General features: G+C 36.5%; 1 protein-coding gene across 1 annotated transcript in view; it reads left to right on the forward strand.

The window, feature by feature from the left end:
• PLEKHA7 (pleckstrin homology domain containing A7) overlaps positions 1 to 20455 on the forward strand; it is a 135783-nt gene that overhangs the window by 91453 nt on the left and 23875 nt on the right. The window contains exons 9-13 of the mRNA XM_065755276.1: positions 2964 to 3142; positions 5030 to 5512; positions 10769 to 11288; positions 12568 to 12654; positions 14947 to 15000. Coding sequence (XP_065611348.1) covers positions 2964 to 3142; positions 5030 to 5512; positions 10769 to 11288; positions 12568 to 12654; positions 14947 to 15000 — 1323 coding nt within the window. The remainder of the gene's footprint in view (positions 1 to 2963; positions 3143 to 5029; positions 5513 to 10768; positions 11289 to 12567; positions 12655 to 14946; positions 15001 to 20455) is intronic.

Here is a 20455-nt window from a genome sequence, read left to right on the forward strand (position 1 = left end):
GTGCTCAAAACAGACTAATGCAAGTATCTGTTCCCTGCTTAGACCTATTGTGTCCAGGACAATTTCATTGGTTTTCATTAAAAAAAAAAAAAAAGTCATGTTTTGTTGCTTCATGTTCTCTTACCTTTTTTTTCTTCCTTAGGCTCCCATATTGCTTAAAAGTTTTTCTAGTTCTGGGGAGTCCCTTTAGAATTTGGAAGAGATGAGGGAAGCTACCAGCATCTAGAAGTTCTCAAAAAGCTCAGTGTTATTCGAGGGTGAAAGATAATTTAGACTGTAACGTACTGTTGTGCTTAAAGTAAAAGGGCAGAATATAGTTTAAATTTTTGTTCACAAATGCTTTGTAAGTATCAAACATGAGGAGAAGGGAGGATTTCTTCTATTTCAGAGCTCACTGGGGAGAATAACTCGGAAAGGGTAGAATTATTATAAGTGTTCCTCTCACCATCCCTCCATTCTGCAAACTCTGGCTGTTTCTCTCCTAAGAATTTTAATCTACTTGGGATAAAGATAGCAGTTGTAGGTATTTATCTGTGCTTTTATTACTATTATCTTTTGTTGAGTATTTTCTTTAGAAACATGAATCTTTTCACAATTTTAACTCAACTTTTTATCCCTGTCTTATTTTATCGATACGCTTTTGGGGTTCACTGTCCATTTCTCCTGTGCATTTTGGGAGAGTGACTGCTCCTGTTCTCAGTCTATCCACATTAAGACACCTGAATGCATGAATAGGTACTGGTATTGCTTTTCCCTGTTGTGTACTATGTATGTGTGGCACGTGCTGTGTTTTAGGCTTTTTCATGTGCTTTAGTCATCCTAATAGCTATTGCTTTAAAAACAAGCAAGGAAAAAAATGCTGGCTTCTGTGTCTACTAGCAGTGACAGCTACAAGACATGAGCAGAAAGTGCCTTTCTACTTATTAGACATGCTACTAATAAATGACTGTAGGTGAAATGTATCACAATTTTCCTTTAATTGATTTTATATATTACAAATTTCAAAATGTTAGGTCTGTTGGTAACAACGAGCCATCTCTGTTATCCCTTCTGAAGCCATCAATGTTTATGGCTGCAATAGCTTTAGTTTCATACAGGAGAATAATATGACATACTTTGCATTTTTATTCTATTTCACCATTGCCTTTTAGGAAGTGCTTTCAGCTGAGTTAATTGTGCACCACTGAACAGGAGCATGAAAGGCAAACTGATTATGTTGAACATAACATATGAGTGAAATAAATCCATGTATTGCTGGGGGTATACTGTCTCCAGTTAGTTACCTAAGGTCTGGTTTTTGGTTTATGTTTCTATTTTTTCCAGCAAGCATGTAGCCAATGGAAGGTTAGGATCCTACTGTGTCATCTGCAGTGGTGCACATATAGTCTGCTTTTGGCAGGAGTTGCTTCACTTCCACGTTCTAGCATCTTCTTCTATGGACTAAAAATGGAGTATAGGAACTGTGTAGTCATAAACTGTAAAGTTACTGATTTCTTTTATGCCTGGAGCTGCTTTTCTCGCTGTGTTTTTGAGCTGCATGTTACTTACAAGTTGTGATGATTTAAATTCTTCCCAACCATATTTGTTTGGAACATTTGTGGTATTTTCAAGAAGGCAAAAAAGCAAAAAGACTCCCAACAGTAAAGAAAACCCAAACCCAAAAACCTCGTTCAGTCAAACACATTAAAAAAATTACTTGGTTCCTAAATATTAAATGGACTAGAGCTGCTGTTTCATTTCTGTAAACCCTACTTCCTTTTGTTAAGGCAAGTAATGGAGGGTAGAGAGATAGCACCTTGTGTCCCATTATCTGCCAGTGGAGCTGGAAAGCAAAGGCTGTGGAGCAGGAGTGAATCTTGGACTTCTGTTCCAAATTGTTTTTCGCTTCTTCAAAAAAAAAGACCACCATCTCAGCAGTGTTTCATGCCATTAGTTTTTGTGTGTTGTAGCAGGTTTAGTTTTAATAAGAGCAATTTAAATTATTAATTTTGTTGAGGTATTTTTGCAAGAGCTTTCATGTTGAATCTATTTGCTTCAGCTTTTTGAAAAGCAGGGAGATGATTCTTTTCCTACTCGTTTTGTTAGCAATGGCAAAGAGTACATGAAGTGCTAAAAAGCAACTAAATCTGTAAAGTGACTTTCAGGAAATATTAGTCCTGAAACACGTGGCTGTATGATTTAGTAAGGTTTATATTGTCCCTTGTACGTAGGTGGATAAGGTTTGCTTAAATTCATCCAGCCTAGGGTTACACAGTCATTCCATTGTAAATATGTTTTTGTGCGTGGCACTACTATTTAGGTGTTTATAGGGAAATTTCTGAATACCTCTAGCTTTCAGTGGAATTTCATGTGATGTTTTGGTATGCAGAGGTGCTTGTCAGTATTTTATGCACTTTGGTGATTCCATCAGTGTTGATAACTTTATCAGTAAGTCTTGTGATTTTGTGGCTAATACAGGGGCTCAAGTACACGCTTTAACCAAAAGAGCTTAACAGTTCTTAAAGAAGCAGTTTAATTGCTTGAATGGTAAGATTTTTGTCTGTGTTTTGACTAAATTGCTTTACAAGGAAAGCTGTGGTGGTTCGCTCACTTACGCGTGTCCCAGTGAAAATTAATTTAATTTGTTTTGTGTGTTACTGGCAGTAAATGAAACATATCAGTTGAGGAAAATTAAAAAGGTGAAAGTTCCTGTTCTGAAAACAGAAGTGCTGCACTTGTAGCCTAATAATGTGGGAAAGATAGACGAATTTCAGTAAAATTTAAAGGGTGTCATTGCTGCAGAGCTGCCAGTTATGGCAAGGTAATAATTTTACCCTGACTTCAGCCAGAGAATGCTGAAAGTTTTATTTATTTATTTTTTTAAGGCTGTCAGGAAAAGTTGCAATAAACTTTCTGAGGAGAAAATAACAGTGCTGTCTGATGTTGATTTGTTTGTATTTTGTTTTTGTTTCTTTTTCTGACAGGCTGTTCATACAGGGATGCGGGCATATATTTATAATAAGAATTCTGTTATTGGCTCTCAGGCAGAGCATTCAGGGATGCGGACGTACTACTTCAGTGCAGACACCCAGGAGGATATGAACAGTTGGATCCGGGCTATGAACCAAGCTGCCCTTATGCAAACACGCTCTTCACTGAAGAGGCAAGTTCTATTCCCCTAGCTTAAAATTCCAAGCTGAAAAACACATGTTGCAAATCAGCTAGCTAGCAATACACAAACTTTTTGCTCCCATTTAATGACAAGGATTTCTTTTCCATATACGTATTTCTAGGGTATTGAAGTTACAGTTGTTTATGAAAATAATTTATACACGTGCAGCAGCCAGTTGGCAGCTGCAAGGAAGGTAAATAGAAGGGAAAAGACAGAGCAATGAGTTCTTTCAATTGAGTATTTAGAACTAGGATCAGAGCCCTCTTAAGAGAGGGAAAAGAATGTCAAAAATGAGTACATCATAAATGCACTATTATGTTTATTAGCTAATTTATGCAGGTCTTAACTTGCTTATTTTTGTCTTACTTTGGCATTTAGTACTTTTGTGAGTTACAGGTTTTCCTCAGTCTAGAAAAAAGTGCTGTTGTAAAAGACACATGTACTTTGGTTCTTTAACAGTGCTTGAAGCACCGTGCCTTCACGGGCTTCCAGTTTTTTCTTAAAACTGATATCACCTTCTTGATGTTTTGACTTTGGGAATGTGATTCTTTCCCTACAAGCCCTTGTGAAAGAAGCCTCTGTACTATGAGGTAGCCCTGCTTCTAACCCACGGGCCTCTGAGTATTGCAATGTCATTACAACGTGCAGTTGGTCAGAGTATCTTGCACTAGTGCTTGCTTCTAGTAACTATAATACAATGTATTTACTAGACAGAAGTCTCTAACTTCTCTTCTAGACCTTTACACTCTATATGATTTTGTGTTAAAATTTGCTGGAATTTATTTTAATTTCAAACAATGTATGACCTGTTACTTGTTTTCCTTTAAGTTCTTTATAAGGATAGGAGTAATTGAAAGAAAAATCATGGAAGGCTGGCTTGTTAGAAGTATTGATAGTGTCCTTAATCATCTCAGAACCATAGAATTCTTAGAGCTGAAAGGGGCCTTTAAAGGTCACCTAGTCCAACTGCCTTGCAGTGAACAGGAGCATCCTCAGCTCTATGAGGTTGCTCAGAGCTCTCCTGGTAGACCATTAATTTTTCAACACTAAATCAGAGTGAGGTGAAAACGATTGCTTTGTGATGTTTACTTGGAATCCACCTTCTATAAAGCTTTAAGGAAACTGAACGTAGTTTAGAGAAAATGAGGTGGTACCCAGAAATCAATGCTACTATTAAACTGTTAGAGAAAAAGCATTTATAGAAGTTTATGGCTATAAAGAGATGAAGAAAATTGCAAATGAAATATATTATGTGTCAAAAGCAGAATGAGGCTTTTTGGACCCTTAGACATTTTGTAGTGTGTTGCAAATTTTATATCAAGAATTCTGGTATGGAACTTTTAAAATATTTAGATGATAGATAAATAAAGTAACATGAATGACATGTTTCAGAAAAAATGGAGATTTAATTTAATTTTATTTTATTTTGGAATAGCAAAACTGTACATTCAGTAGACAGTGATCGTACTGAATCAAATGTAGATGGTCTGTCCTCTTGCCAGAAATTACTAGTCCCTAGGGCATCTATGAATATATGAAAGACTTTTTTACTTTAGAAGGCAGTTGGTTTTCCTGTTTTTTGGCTTTCAGTGCTTCCTAGGATAGGAAGACTTTTTTCTATAGTTATTTGTATGTGGAGTTACACAAGTTGAACACTTTTCATCTGGTATTAGTATCTTCAGTTATTTTACAGCTGCTTATAAAAGAATCCTGTGTAACAACTTGAGTTTTTTTAACCATACCTATCTTAACATCTGTCAAATTCAATCCAGCCTAGAGAAAGTGCTTTTCTAGCTATCCTTTGTAAAATATTAATGAGACCTCATCAATTTCTGTCATTTAAGCATTGTTCATTACCCACATATGTTTTCTTTTCAGAGAAACTGAAAAAACAGATCAACGAGCTGTTCCCCAAGTCAATCATGTGGATGCCTGTAAAGTGTGTGTGAAGGCAGAGATTACAGACACAAAAGAAAGTTATCAAAAATCTGAAATGCTTGGATATGATAAGCGTGAAGAAATAAGAAGAGAAAAAGAGGAAGGGGAGCGTTATATCCACAGAAAAGAAGCTTTAGAAACTAAGAAGGGAAAGGCTAAGCATGCGTTAACAGAAGCTGATTCATTATTTCCAGATTTAACAAATGCACCGCGGTCGCAAGTAGCTCAGTCTCTTCCCATTGAGAAGAATGGAACACTTCCTAGTTCATTAAGTATGAGCACTGGCCTGGTGGAGCAGAATGGCACCAGCTCATATAAAAGAGGGTTTGTTCCCAGAACAAATCCAGATAAACACATTCAAAGAAAAAGTAATATGGCTCAAGTGGAGCACTGGGTAAAAGTCCAAAAAGGAGATACAAAAAGGTTAGTAATAGGCCCTGTTTTTAAATAGACTGCCCGACAGAATGTTCCTAAGATAAATGAAATATGCGTTTGTAATATATTCAGTGCAAACTGGAACAATGCAGAGACAGTATATAACAAAACTTGCTTTCTCTTCTCTAGTGCAGAATGGTACTTTTCAGGTGTTTATCTCATGGGAAAGTCAATATAGGATTGGCTGATCAAATTCCTCTCATGTTTTCACTATGTTGCAAATAGAAAAGGTGAGATTAGAGTGCCTTTAAAAAAGAAAAACAACCACTGGTTTTAATCACTGTTGATACTTAACACTTCTTTACATTTGCTAAGATAGAGGAGTAAGAAAGGGAAGTAGAGGCTTCAGTTCTCTCTTATTCATAAGTGTCTACACAAGGTGAATTATAGATAATTGTTTGACTTAAAAACAAACAAAAAAAGCTGTTTTTTTTTTCTTATGCTCCTCTTCCCAACATCCATTTGCTTCTATACATCAGATCACTGTGTTTGTAGTTACAGTGTGTGTGTCATATATTGAAAAGTCTCTCTGTTCGTTTAGTTGATGAAATCCTAGGATGCTCCCATGGTCTCCAGGATTCTCTTCTCCCTCTTCAGTCCCTGAAAATTACATAAATTGTACTGAAAACTGGAATGCACTTCTGTAATTTGGAAGTCTCATGGTTGCTTTACTTTAAAATCATTCAGTTCCAGTTGAAAAAATGAAGTGATGGTTATGAGTGTCTGATGTCAACTTGGGTCAAGTGCCAGGAATCAGCTGGGCTCTGCATTGCATGTGAGGCAGATATGGGCAACTAACTGAATTACTATCTTTGGTATTTCCTAAAATCTAATCATAATATAGAGCAATAGGAAATACTAGCATGTGATTTTAAGAGGAAAAAACATTTTGGACTTTTATAATACTTACCGAGTTTAACATTTGTCATCGTAGATCCAGTGAGAAATTCAAGGCTTTCTAATTCTGTTTGGAAGTTCATTCTTCTATTCTCTTACCTTTGGGACTACTCTTAAAGAAGCTTTCATACTTCTCAGTATTATTTAATGTTTTTCTAGAATGCTGGAGTCAGTTTACATTTCTGTTTCTTGCTTGGCTTGTCAGTGCTTCCTGAAAAAATATAACTCAAATGGGAAAAGAAAAAAAGATGTTTGTTCTGTATATGCATAGAGGTAGCAGTCTAAAACTATCCAGAAAAACTATCCAACTAGTTACCCAGTACTGAATAAAATTGTCATTGATTTTTTTCACATCAGAAATGTAGACAGTGAAAAGACCTGAAGGATATTGAAGTAAGTGCTGTTTTCTCCCCTACTACTCTTTCTGGCAAATTGACTTGTGGTGTGTACCTGGCACAGAGCAGAGGTGATACTGCTGTAGGTGCCAGGCTTTGCCCTAGATAAAACCAGCTGCCTCACCTGGCACTGCTAAGCATGCAGTGAGCCTTCATTGGAGTATCTGCAGTGATGTAACAAAAATCCAGCTTTGTGTCTTTTAATAATTTTCTTCTTACCTTATGAACTTTATTTATGTTGTGCTTTAGTTCAGGTGGCCTTGTTTCCTTCTCTTCTCCTGGCAAATGCCATTACATTCTTTGCATTTGGAATAAGTTGCGTGTTATTTCCCAGAGATTAATGTCTGTCTCATAAAAGGTGTCTGTTGAGGTTGTTGCAGTGCACTGAGCTGATGCATAAAGATGCTATGACAGTTGTCAGATGTATTCTTGATTTCAGGATATAGAAGCTTAAAATAGAGGTGGTAGTTTCATTGACTTTCCATTTTGCTTTTAGTATGAGTCGAGCACTTAATTTCTTATTGCTTCATGGTTACTGAAATGTTACAAATAAAGAACCTCTTAGGACTTAGAAGCCTTTAGAATATTTGAACACAAAATGAGTCCAGTTCTCCTGTCTCGACTTAGGATGTAGTGTTTTTCAGCTGATTATGACAAGAGCGCGCTCTTTTAGTTATGTGCCTCATCAGTGATTTCTAAAATTATTTGCAGGGATTGCACTCTTTATATGGATATTTAGATCTTCCAGATAGGTATTTTACTTCCTCTTTTCATAAAGTGCTCAGAGTTGTTTGCTGACTAACAACTGCCTGTCACTTTGGAGATGAATCTCTCCTCCACAACTAAGTTAGGTGTGCTGTGGTCCAACATAGTCATCCAAACTCTCTGTTCTCAGCTACTTCAATAAGGTTCATCTCAGCCTTCAAAGAGAAATACAGAGTTTGGAAGGATGCTTGAAAGGTACTTTAAGTAATTGAAGGTCAGAGCCAACAGCTATCTAGAAATTGCTAGTCTGATTGGATTTCAGTGCATGGATGGATGTAGTGAATGCACTACTTATTTGCACTAACAGAAAAAAAAAAAATCTGATAAATATAAGCTTAAGTTTTCCAAGTAAGATGAAGTTGTTTTGAGGAATTTCCTTCTTTTGCAAATACAGTATTAAACATATTTTCTTGTGCAGAACTTTGTGTTCCTTCCTGACTGGGTTAAGGAAGAAACATTACTTGTCTTTGTTAGTTTCTGTGTATTCTCATGAATGCACATGAAGTTTTCAATAATGGTATTTGTTTTCTTTTGAACATTTCTCTTCGCTTTGTACAATACTTTGCAATTACAACACTGTAATTGCTTCCCACTGCAGATCCTGAATGACTTCCGTGGTAAATAATCATGCAATATGCTATCAGGCCCTTTTTTCCCTCTTAACTGTCTGCTTTTCTCTTTAGATTCTTTATATCTTATCATTCAAGAGAGGGAGAGTCTCAAGATTATCTACTTCTGTTCATTTTATTGTTGATCTCTGGGAGAAGCTTTTGTTCACAGTTCATAATAATTTGAGTCATTTGGGGACACTGTTCCTTCCCTTTTCTAAAAATTTGTATGTCATCTTGGAGCTTGTTTTTATACAGGACAGATAATTTTTAAGGGTCTGAAATCTTGTATAGCAAGGATGCCACCTGACTGAAGCCTATTTGTTGTATTACCTGGAGGTTTGTCCCTTCTTCATGCAATGAGAAATCACAGCCTGCCTGTTTCTAAGCTATTGCATCAAGGGAGCGTGACTTTTCCTGTGCAGTGAGAACAACTTTCTTCATTTTTTTAATAGTACAGCTAAAGTATTACTTGAAGCCAGTAATTCCTACTACTCAAAGCATGGCTTTCATCCAAACAGTTTTTAATTCCTCTCAGACTTTTTTTTCCCTAGAAGTGAGGGTCCCCCTTCCCCCCTCAAAAAAAAAAAAGAAAAGAAAACCTAACAAAAAAATCCCAAACAAACTAAAAGAAAAAAGCCCGAAAGATCTCTTGGGATCTTTGTTTTCAGGCTGCTTCTGTTCTTGCAGCTGCCAGCCCTGATGACTTCACTGACTAACAGTAATTCCTGCTCGTCTAAACACTTCACCCTTTTATGACTGATTAGATCACAACTGCACATGCGTGGTTTGCAGTGCAAAAGAATCTTGATGATGGCTTTGTGAGGACTTCATTAGGTTGGAGTATAGAAACAACTAGCTTTCAGGGGAGGCCTTGCCCTTTTTTCTGCAGGGAAGTCACCAGTCACCTGTCCTACCTTCATGCCTTTCTCAGATGTAATTTTGAAGCCTTTGCTGTTCCAAGATTTCTCAGTTCTCATTTCTATCTAGAGAAAATTCATTTTTAACAAGTGCTTTGATCTTCATGTGGAAAGAATTGGCAGTTCAGAATATACAGAGCAGTGCAGAGGAGGTTACTTGACCACTAAATGCTGATTTTTGAGTTGCCTCTGTTCCATCCTACCTGCTTGTTTTGCCTGTATTTTGGAGTTCTGGGTAACATGTGAGAGAGCAGAGCTTTTATGAATTTGTAATCCTCTGTGCAACCTACGGCCATTATTCTGCTTTTTCACAAGTAATTGTGTGTACCTTCCCAAGAGCAGTGTTTCAACACAGTCCAGCAATTCCAAATCCTTCAAGTAGGAACACACAGAGGCAACTATTGAGCAACAGTTACGGATATCAATTCTTTTTTCTTCCTGCTTCAGTTATGCTTCTCTTATTCCTGGATGCTGGACAAAGATGCTCCTTTTCATCGTGCCCTTTTGTTGGCATGGAATTCCTGCAGTTCCCTCTGTACCAGATCTCATTCTCATGCAGAGAGTGAAGCCTACTGAGTGAAGCGAGGAATCTGCCCTGATTTTGTGTTGTTTTTTGTTTGGGTTTTTTTGTTTGTTTGTTTGCTGATTCTGTTTGTGGGCTAATTTCTGTTGTTTGTTTGATTTTGTGTTTTACTCGGTGGCAAATGTAGCAGAACGGTTTCCTGTTTGGGAATGCTAAAGCAATAGATGAGTGACTGCAAGAAGGAAGCTCGTAGATGTTTAGTGACAGAATGAGAAATTAGACAAGAAGGCTCTTATGCATGAGACTATGGAAACATTTTGACTTCAGAGTAGGAGAGGGAGCTAAGTACACTTCATCAAAACGTTTTCTCAGTTCTGCCTTAAGTCTTTTAGTGCATATAGAGTTGATATCTAGAGTTCTGGGAGCACTATGACTTCAGTAAAACCAAGATGTAGTGTCTCTGCTTATATTCTAGTTTGTCAGTTTTTGACGAGTTTTGTTGCTCATCCTTGTGCTGCTTACAATGGTAGAACCCATAGCATTTGGCCAGATGAAAGTAAATCATACAGACCTGGGAACCTGGAGCTTGTTCTTAATTTTTGTTAGTGTTAATGAAGCAAAAAATGTGTAAGACAATAATTCTGTGATGAGTGAGATTTCTTCCTGCACGTATTCGTTTGCAATGCATATTTGCCGTTTGCAGACTGCACCACCTGGTGGTGAAGAGGCTTCTGGAGAAAATACATATTTTAATTTGCAGACTTTCTCCTTAGAACTTAGAATAATTCCTTTCTTCATTTTTCGACATTCATTTTGGTCTAAGTAAAGGTAATGCAGCTATCTCATATGATTATCTCTACTAGGTTATTCTAGGTTAGACACAATTAAAAGCCTGCGCTTATACTATTTGCATCTGTGCATGAGTACAGTACAGTGTAATGTTTTAGTGCAGGGTAGTTTTTAATAACTTTATTAATGTTTCTGTAAATTATTTTTGAAGGAATTCTTTATTTGGAGTCTTGTAGCTAGTGTCACCCCAGGGTTTGTTTATTTATTTATTTATTATATTTATCATCCTCTACTCCTTCTTATATGCTAAAGTTTTACTCTTTCACCCCCCCCCCCCCCCTTCTCAGCCTTGCTTCTGATTTGACTCTCACACGTCAGCATCCCAATCCACCTTTTTCTGAAAGCTATCACACTTTGCCAAAGAATACCAGGCAGCCTTCAGGGAGCTCACCACCACCACTGAATCGCAATTTGCCAAGTGACTACAAGTACGCACAGGATCGTGTTAGCCACTTGAAGATGTCCCAGGAGGAAAGGAAAGCAAACAAGGATGGAACTGTTTGGCAGCTTTACGAATGGCAGCAGAGACAGCAATTTAAGCATGGCAGCCCCACTGCCCCACTTTATGTAGGCTCTTCGGATTTTATTGATCGGGGTAAGTCAAAAAGTTCATTGGATGTTCCACGATCAATATCTGTTCCACCCTCTCCATCTGATATTCCTCCACCTGGACCTCCAAAAAGCTTTCTCCCAAGGAGACCGCACACTCCTGCAGAAAGGCTTACAGTTAAACCATCTGATGAGAGACAGACTGTAGACAGTCCTTTCGCTGGATCACCCAGGAAGATTCGAAGTAATGCTCTAAAGGTTTGTATGCAGTATAACAATAATTTCATGCTATTTTACATGCAGTGTCATATATTGATTGTTTGATTTAGTAATTTTTGTTGCGTCCTGCCTTGAATAGGGAATTTTCTTTTAAAACATATATTTGTGGTTATCTCAGATTCATTATTTTGTTTAGTCATTATTTTTATTTTTTATTAAGTATAGTTGGTCATACAGCTGATCCAGTTTTTAGTTATAGCTAAAAGCGTTGTATCTTTTCTCATGCATTTGATAGTTTACATGCTTTGCAGAGCCAATAGCTCTGGACTAACTACAATTAGGTAGTGATGGTCTCAGACTTTAACCCTTCCACAGAATTTCAGCATGGTTGATTGCAGACACTTCTTTAACCTCTTCTCCAGAGGCTTTCTCGCTGAGTACTCTGTGTGGCTCTCCTTGCCTGAGGAAACTAGGGAAATTAAGGATTGAATCAATGTAGAACTAGCTTGCCTTGGTAAGACTTACACAGGAATAAGTGGAAATAAAAACCTCTTCATTCAGCCAGTTCTTTAACCTCAAGCATGAGCTCTGCTGGGGAAATTAATTGGCAAGATAGAGTCTTGTACGTTCACAAACTCAGCGTAGGTTCAGAAGTTGTGTGCCAACTTCATCACGCACAGTAGATTTTTCCTAGTATATGTTTTGTAGCTGTCAGATGTTTTCTTAGCATCTCTAGATTCTCTGGAGTGGGGGATAAAGCAGAGTGGTGACATCTAGCACTGAAAATTACTATTATTTTTTAACTCCAGATCAAATCACTTAATACAACCTGGTATTAATGGGACCCCTTGCCACAAGGTGTCACTCCTGTCAGTGGCTTAGTGGTGGAGATCTGTTACATTGCTAAAAGAGGACATTCACAGTTGTTACTGTATGGTGTACAAGCCTGCTATTTAAAGGTGTTAAGCCAAGCAGCCTTTCTCTGGGAGACAATACGTGTGTGTGTGTGTGTGTGAGATATTTTATGAGTAGGTTTTTTTTTGACTTGGTGAAAACAGCTTCGCACATGCTTCTAAAGCTTCTTGTGCTGTCAGAATTCACTGCTCTGTCCAGCACCGCAGGTTCTAAATTTGTTGTATTTGTTCATTTATAAGTTCTGCATAATTAACCGAGGATCTGGCTGGCCCATGATTTAAGCATGGCTTGACTTCAAACAGAAAATTTTTAGCAGAGGTGCATATCTTCAGAATATTCCCTCAAGTACATCATACCTCTCACTTGAGATGATCCTTATAATTCTGCCTGGGGCTTCTTACAGAGCTCAACTCACGCTGATCGACGCTCGATGCCAGCTATGGGCTACATGACCCACACCGTGAGCGCACCGAGTTTGCATGGCAAGTCGGTAAGTTGAAGGAGCAACTTCTTTGCCTTTTGTGCCATCGTTGTGTTGTAGTTAAGTTTTAAAATCTGGCTCATTCCATAGTTTTTGGTTTTATTTTCGTTAGTTAAAACTTGAATGTGAAGCTTGAACTTAAGCAGTGTGTAGGAATAATAAAGCCTGTAGGGATTTTGTTCTTATTTGCATTGTGAACAGAGTGAGCTATTATTACAGGATACAACTTCTATGATGTTTATTTGACCAAATGCAGAGCTAATGAAATAATTGCTTAATCATGTCAAGTAACTGCTTTCTGGGCACTGAGGTGAAAAACATAATTACAGTTACTCTTCCTGAAGACTGCTAATTTCCTCTTTACAATGTGTCTAAATACCTGCAGCCTGAAGAGCTAACATTGCTTCTCATTCGATTAAGGAGACATCAGGCTAAGTTGGCTAGTATACGAAATTACACAATCGCACAATTACTGCAGCACTTGCCAACTAATTCCACCTATCAGGTCAGCTGCTGCTTGGTTCATCTGTACCGTATGACATTTTGTGACTCTGCAAATGCTTCGTCAGTGGCATGCTTGAGTCTGTGCTTTTTGCCCATTCTTTCGTATTCTACAATTCCCAAATCATTTGCAGATTTTTATTTTTTTTTTGCTGTTTTACTTGCTGTCAGAAATAAGCTTTTTAAGCTACAGAGTACCAGTGCATACGTTTCAGAGTGCTATGTATTCTTCTTCTTTGCACTATTTCTGAAAGTGCTGCATTTTCAGAAATGTATGTTACAAGATTGGATATGCTCATTCTAAAGCAAAACCATTTCTTTGTGCTGCTTTCATGGTGAGCTTGGCTCCCTGTACCACATGCTGCCTCACCTGCAAGTTGAAATGCATCAGCCAGTTTGTACGTTGGTATGATCTTGTAACTGTATCAGTTCTGCAGGTGAACATTTCCTCATAAACGTCTGTGGGCACCTTGAGCCATGAACAATCAGTGCTCTTGATTGCACTGATGTACGAAATGTAAATGTGGGATGAAAAAAATGTTCTTGGAAAAGTGCTTTGGTTTGTATTAGAGCCTCAAAAATAGGAATAAAGCATAGTGACTTTTTGTAATTGATGGAGGCTTTGTATTGGCTTAAAATTCAAGGCTTTATTTTTTTTTTATAATTTGGAAAAGTTGACTTTCCTTACCTCACCTACAGAACAATTGCACTTAGGTGGTCTAAAATAATAGGAGCTTTTCCTTAAAAATGGGCATACTTTCTAGTCAAGACCTCTGACCAATTTAAAAGGTACTTGGACAGGAATTTAGGTGAACACCTCTAACAAAATGTAACCGATATGTCTTGATTTTACTGCAGCAAGGGTCTTCTTTCATTTTTTAAATATGCAGTCTCATTGGCTCAAGCTTTAGAAAGATATTGTTGTGTTTTTCTTTTAGTTTGATTTTTAATGAACCCAGAATAGAAAACTTATGTCAGAATTTCAGCAAAAATTTTAGGAATTTTGGCTACTTACCAAGTCCATTTGCAACAGTTAAGTTTCACTTTGTTCCATGTCGCAAATACTTATGATAAAAGAAATAAATTTCATATGATGTCTGGGTACGCTTTTCTTGAAGTGATTGTAAGGAAGATATTACTAGTTGAATGTACCTATATGACTAAGAAGATGACAGTTAGAGGTGAGCCACTGGAGGAGAGGTAACAAGTTGAATTCTATCGCTTAAAAAGTGAAATGGATTCTCCAGTCACATAAGTGAGATCTTATTCAGTGTTTTATTCATGAAGCTTATTTCTTGCTTTTCTTAAATGAAGGAGTGCTTATCTTAAAACGTGTGCAATCTGATCAAAAAGTCTTCTAATGATTTTTATATACATGCTTCTATTTATATGTGACATTCTGTTAGGTAGAAGACTTCTGGAGTTACACTGTACTGGAGGACAACCCCATTACCTTTTCAATGAAGAGCTAGTCAACAGAAATTGGTCTTGAAAAAAATACATGAAAATACATAGTTTGGGAAGTTTGGTATCCCATTAGCAATGCAAAAATCAAGCTTATCTATTCAGATAGTAGACATGAGGTAGTAATGTTCTCAGGAAATACTTTGCCCATTTTTCAGCTGTAAATAGCAATATGCTGGTGGAGCAAATGTGCTTTTGATGTACTTCCTACTCTGTTATTTTGTTTTTTTTCATCTTTTTTTTTTTATATATATATAGCCAATCTAAGTGTTTTAAAGGTATTTTCAACGTTCAGATATATTGTGGGTTTTTTTTTCCCCATGTACTTACCCGAAGGCTGATGACACTTATATCCAGTTGAAAAAGGATTTGGAGTATTTAGATTTGAAGGTAAGATTTTATAAAAGTTTACTTCCACTATTTTATAACGTACAAGTCTTTTGTGTATCATCTTTGCAGGTTTTGGAATCACTTTTCTTTCTGAGACTGTCACTCTGTGTCTTTTGCTGTTGTGTTTAAAATAGCGTGTGCTTATGGAAGTTGTTATAGAACTGACACAAACTCAGAAAATGTTGGCGCTTTGGTTTGTAGTTAGAACTTGCATTCCTGGTACTTCAGATGGGTGGTATTTTACGGATTTAAAAGAAACCAGATTAAAAATTGCTTTAAAATGTTTTTGCTGTTGCATTAGAACTAGTACAAAGTCAACTCCTCCTAAGTTAAAAGAATATTTTTTCAATTCAGCTTTTATCCATTTAATGTATGTGAACTTACTTTCCTCTTGTTTTTATATTAAACTGTATTTATGATGGGTTTTTTTGTGTGAAAATGTGGTGATTAATTGTCAGCTTTCATTGCTTTCATATTATTACTGCAAAGAGATTTCAGATCTATATATTCATCCATGCATACTTACCACATACTGTTACGTGGGCAGGTTATACTTCCTAAAGATAAAGTAAAAATGTAATATGGTGTTCAGCATCAGAATGTCTGTCTAAACTAAATTGCTTCTGTATTTGGTACACCTGATAGTTGGCAATTTGAAAGCAAATCTAGACTTCTTGATACCAGGTATTTGAAGAAAAAAATCAAACTGCATAATCAATGACATTGCTTAATAAAGCAGTCTACCACTTTCCGTGTGGTAGCGTGTCTTACAATATGCAAATCATATGGTTCTTTTGAAAATAAAGGTGAAGTTTGACACCTTATTATCCTTGTTTATTTGACTGTAGGTCTCACAGGTGCCAAGAGGCTGTGCATGCGTGCCACTAATGAACTGCTGGGACCACTAGTATGGCAACTTCAGTTTCATCTGTTGCTTGCATGATTGGATATACAACCAAAAATATAAATGGAAGATATTACCAGTACAGATATATGTATAGTGCATAATATATGTGGTGCATGTAGACTAAATTATCACATATATGAACTGTTTCAGCCACTAATATACAAATTTAAAATCAGTTGGGCCATTTCACTTCAGGCCTTGTTCTTGGTGTGTTCTTGACTGTGCCAAATACAGCTGCATCCCAAGCCTTTGGCTGAGCTATATAACATTTCCTTTTAAAAGTTCCTACCACTTGAAAGATTATGAGTAAGTACAGTATTATGTCCCTTCTAAAATGAAGACTTTCAATGTTACAGGAGACCATGTTGTAAGTACCTGAAAACGTTAGGTGCTTAGGGAAATTAATTAGGATTGGTTGTTCACTTTTTAGTGGATTCTATGCAGATTGATTTGTTGCAGCCAAGATATGAAGAGTTGCTTGGTCTCATGAGAGCTTTCCTTATGCCTACTGAAAACAGCCAGAAAGAAGAATGTATGTGGGCAATTGGATCTTCATGCAAGAAGAAACAATATTATTTTGAGTTTCCTTTTGACAAATCTTGACAATCAAAATGTCAAGTGAGGTTCAAGAAGCATTTAGATGAGGTGCTAAGGGATTTGATTTAGTAGTTTAGTGGGTAGGGATGGTGTTAGGAGGATGGTTGGACTAGATGATCTTGTAGGTCCTTTCCAACCTAATGTACCTATGAACCTATAAGAATTATACAGTTTTTCAGGGTGGCTATTTCTTTCTGAGGTATCTCCAAGCTCAAAAGAATAACCTTCTTTCAGTACTGGTCTGAAAATACATAATTCAGATGATGGTGCTGGGAGATTAAGATGATCTTGTGATATTTGAGTTAAGTGTCTGTTTCTATTTGAAATTTGTCGTTTGCTACTGAGTATAAATTACTGAATTCACAGTATGAGGAAAGCTAGTATCAATGAAACAAAGCAAATTGCAAATTGATTTGGTATTAGTGGAATATTGTGAATTATGATTAGTATACAGGAAGGGGACTTTCACTGAAGACATGGAAGTCTTTTATATAATACCCTTTATTTCAAATATCTCTTTTGACTTAACTGGGCTTTGAGTTTGATCTACTCTGATTAAACAATTTCAAATAGAATTTTAAAAGTTTAGAACTGAAGCTGAACATATTTACTTCATTATCTCTGAAGATATTTTTTCATAGGTATTTCGAAATAAAACTTTTCAACATAGAATAGTGATTAAACATTTAATTAACTGCATAATTCCTGCTGTAGTATTACTACACGTCACAGTAACTGCTTACAAGGCATTTAGTAATTTGTCATAGTCAGGTGTTTTGTCCCCAGAGAAACCTTTGTCTTATCCTACCTCACTAGTATATTTTGGTGATAAAAGCTGCAAAATATTACCTAAGGAATTTTTTGATGTTAACAGTAAGACAGTATTGTTCAGCATTATAGTGCTTTGATATAAGAGTGGAATAAATGAAATAAATATGCTTTACAAATATTAGTCAATTTCTGGATTTTTCTCCTCCATGTAAACTACTTCTGACATTAAAAAAATGCCAGGACATTGTATTCTTTTTACTCACGAAACAGAGGTATGTAGGACGCAAAAGAGATGTATCTCTATGCTATAGCATGACCACTCTTTTTCTGCAAATGAATTTCCACAGGTGTGTGTTATCACTTTTTTTTATCCCTTAAATGGAGGCTGAAAGGGGTGACTATGTATTAGAAGAGCAGAAATAGTGAGTGAAAGAAAAATTCTTTGCTCGCAAGTCTCTGATGGTGTTTCAAAGGCAAAACACAAACAGAAAAAGACTTTTCCCTTTCCAAGACAATCAAATAAAGTTCATCCAGGCTAAAGGGGTTTTGGACAGTGGCTGCACTTTTTTTAATAGTTTACAGGCATTCCAGAGAGACTTAGAGAAAGCATGAATGAGAAAGGTGCAAACCGTGTGGGTAACTATGCAAAGTTTGTGCTACTATAAGAAATTGTTGTGCAACCATTTTAAGCAAATCTGGATCCCTCTCCAGTCGTTCAGCACTGGTGCTGCTTCATATTTCTGCAGTCACTCATGAAGTTGTTTTGTTTGTACTGCGGTTGAAAGAAGTTGCTAGAACAAGGTTGAGCCACACAGGTATCAAAGGAAAAGCTGCATGGCAGGTATTTGTTATGGGCGTAATGGTAAGTGTGAGTGTGATTCTGATGGCTTCATTCACAATGGGTTTGGCTGTTTGCTCAAGTTATCAGCATAGAGCTCTTGGTGCAAGAGTTGCTATGCATCACATGACAGAAAATGTCTTGCTATTATCCCTGGTACTTGTAAAATTATGATTGTACTGATTGTTGGTATGTGTGCCTTGCGAAAGTAAAAAACAAAAGTCTTATGGTTGGATGAACAAGCTTCTGAAAAATAACAACATAGATAGGTACTGATTATGGTTTCCATAATGGGAAAATTATATAGATTCTAAACCTTAAGGATCTGTGTGAAAGAATGGCATGAGATTGCTGCTGCTCATGGAGTTTTGTGTGTTAAGGTTGTGTTTCTTCAATCTTTGCATCCATAACAAGCTATTGTTCAAACTTGTGTTTAAAACAGATAGAAAATAATGGACCTCTGATCAACATGATTTACAAAGTGCTGAAGAACTCAGCACAGGGGTTACTTTCCAGTATACATGTAAGATTGCTTGCATCCCAAATGCATTCATCCCATTGCTTTTTAAAATAGCAGTCGATGTTTACATATTCTGGCTTTTGCAGGTGTCTCACAGCAAACTGTAGAACTTTCTGTAAGATTTATTTTTTCTTTTCCTCCTTTTTTCCCCCACCGCCTTTTGGAGTCTGTACGTGAAGTTATGGCTGACCTCAGTGTTTGGTTTCATTTTATCATGAAAGTGATTGTGTCAAGCAGCAAGTCCTGTGTGTAATTTTGGAAGTGTGAAAGCATGCTGAATCTTCGTTATGTTCTCATGCTCACTGCTTGAAAATTTTCAAAGTCTATGTAGCTGCAATTACATAATTTTAAAAGTTGTCTAAATCCGTAGACAGAGTGGTTTTGTTTATTTCCTTACTTTGAAAAAGACTTTTGCACTCTGATAGCTTGCAGGTGATAAAGTTATTATGTGGACACGTTGACATTTCTGCCTACATGTACTTATTTCTTACTGTTATACATAGGATTTAGCATTTAAGTAATTCCATTAGTACCTTTGAAAGACAGGATTTTTCTTAAACAAATTTACTGTTGAAAATACTTGGACGTTGAAACAACTTTTGAGAAATAGTGAAATGCTTTTTAATTTTGGAGTAGGGAAGTAACAAATGTGCAACTTTCTCCACATGGAATCCTACAATAAGTATGTTAATGGAGCCTGCAGTCAGAAGAGAAGAGGCATTAAGCTTCACCAGTGATTGTAATCCTCTGTCCTAAATGTAGTTTATCTTAAAAATACTCATATGTTTGTGAAATGAGAAAGGAAATTGTGTCAAATACTGATTTCCATTTGCAGTAAAAATTACTTTAAGAAAACAAGTATGATCCTGTGAAGTTACTTAGGAAATTGTGTTGCTTAAATCTATAGACTGCCAGTCAGCAAATAGCAAACTGCTGTTTCTCTACCGCTAAAAACATAAAACCACAGCAACCAAAAGAAGAGCAACAAAAGTACTTATATCCCTACCATTTCAAACAGCAAAAAATAAATTTAGCTTTTATGTTAATTGATACAATAATTAGGTGATCTCTTCTATTCTTGTAATTGAGTACTGTGCTTCTCGGTACTAAATGTTTATTTGGTGGGACAGTATTTGATTTAGTGGATTTTTACAAGTACTTTAAGTAATATATATATTTTTTATTTTAATGTTTTTAAAACTGTATGATTTGTGAGCCATGCTACATGACCATTCTCTTAGCCTTGTTTATTCATCAGAAGGGTCAAACATAAACAGTGGGAAGGGATAGACATGCCTTCACATCTTCCAGGCTTGCTGGAAGGTTGGCAGTGTAATATACTACTGTCTCTGTATCAATTAAAAAACTAAGTTATGTGAGGAGGTAACATTCTCACGAGAAATGGAATATGGAAACACTGATTTGTAGAATTAGAAATGTTATAAGCATATCAAAATAGATTAATGACATTTAAATTCTACCCTGCACTTTTATAACAGTCTGTCTTTAATAAAATTCACCCTATGCTATGGAAGAGACTGTCCTTTGTAGAATGAGATACCAGAAAGGTATATTTTAGTTGTCAATTAATGCTGTTATTTTTGCAGTTGCACATTCTAAAAGAACTATTCAAGTCCTTGAGGGCTCAAGAAAGTTGTTAAAAGCCGATAGATAAAACTGTTAGGTTTTGGAGGGACAGGTCATTTGTAACCGTAGACAAATGGGATTATGCTATTCAGCTTCATAGTACTCTAGGAGCTTTTAAATAGCAGAGTATAACTATTAATCTTTTCTGATTAAATTTTTGAGAAGATAAATGCAC

The sequence above is a fragment of the Cyrtonyx montezumae genome, unplaced genomic scaffold, assembly GCF_038088225.1.
Source record: "Cyrtonyx montezumae isolate F1298 unplaced genomic scaffold, pur_monq_1.0 scaffold_10, whole genome shotgun sequence".
Lineage (NCBI taxonomy): Eukaryota > Metazoa > Chordata > Aves > Galliformes > Odontophoridae > Cyrtonyx > Cyrtonyx montezumae.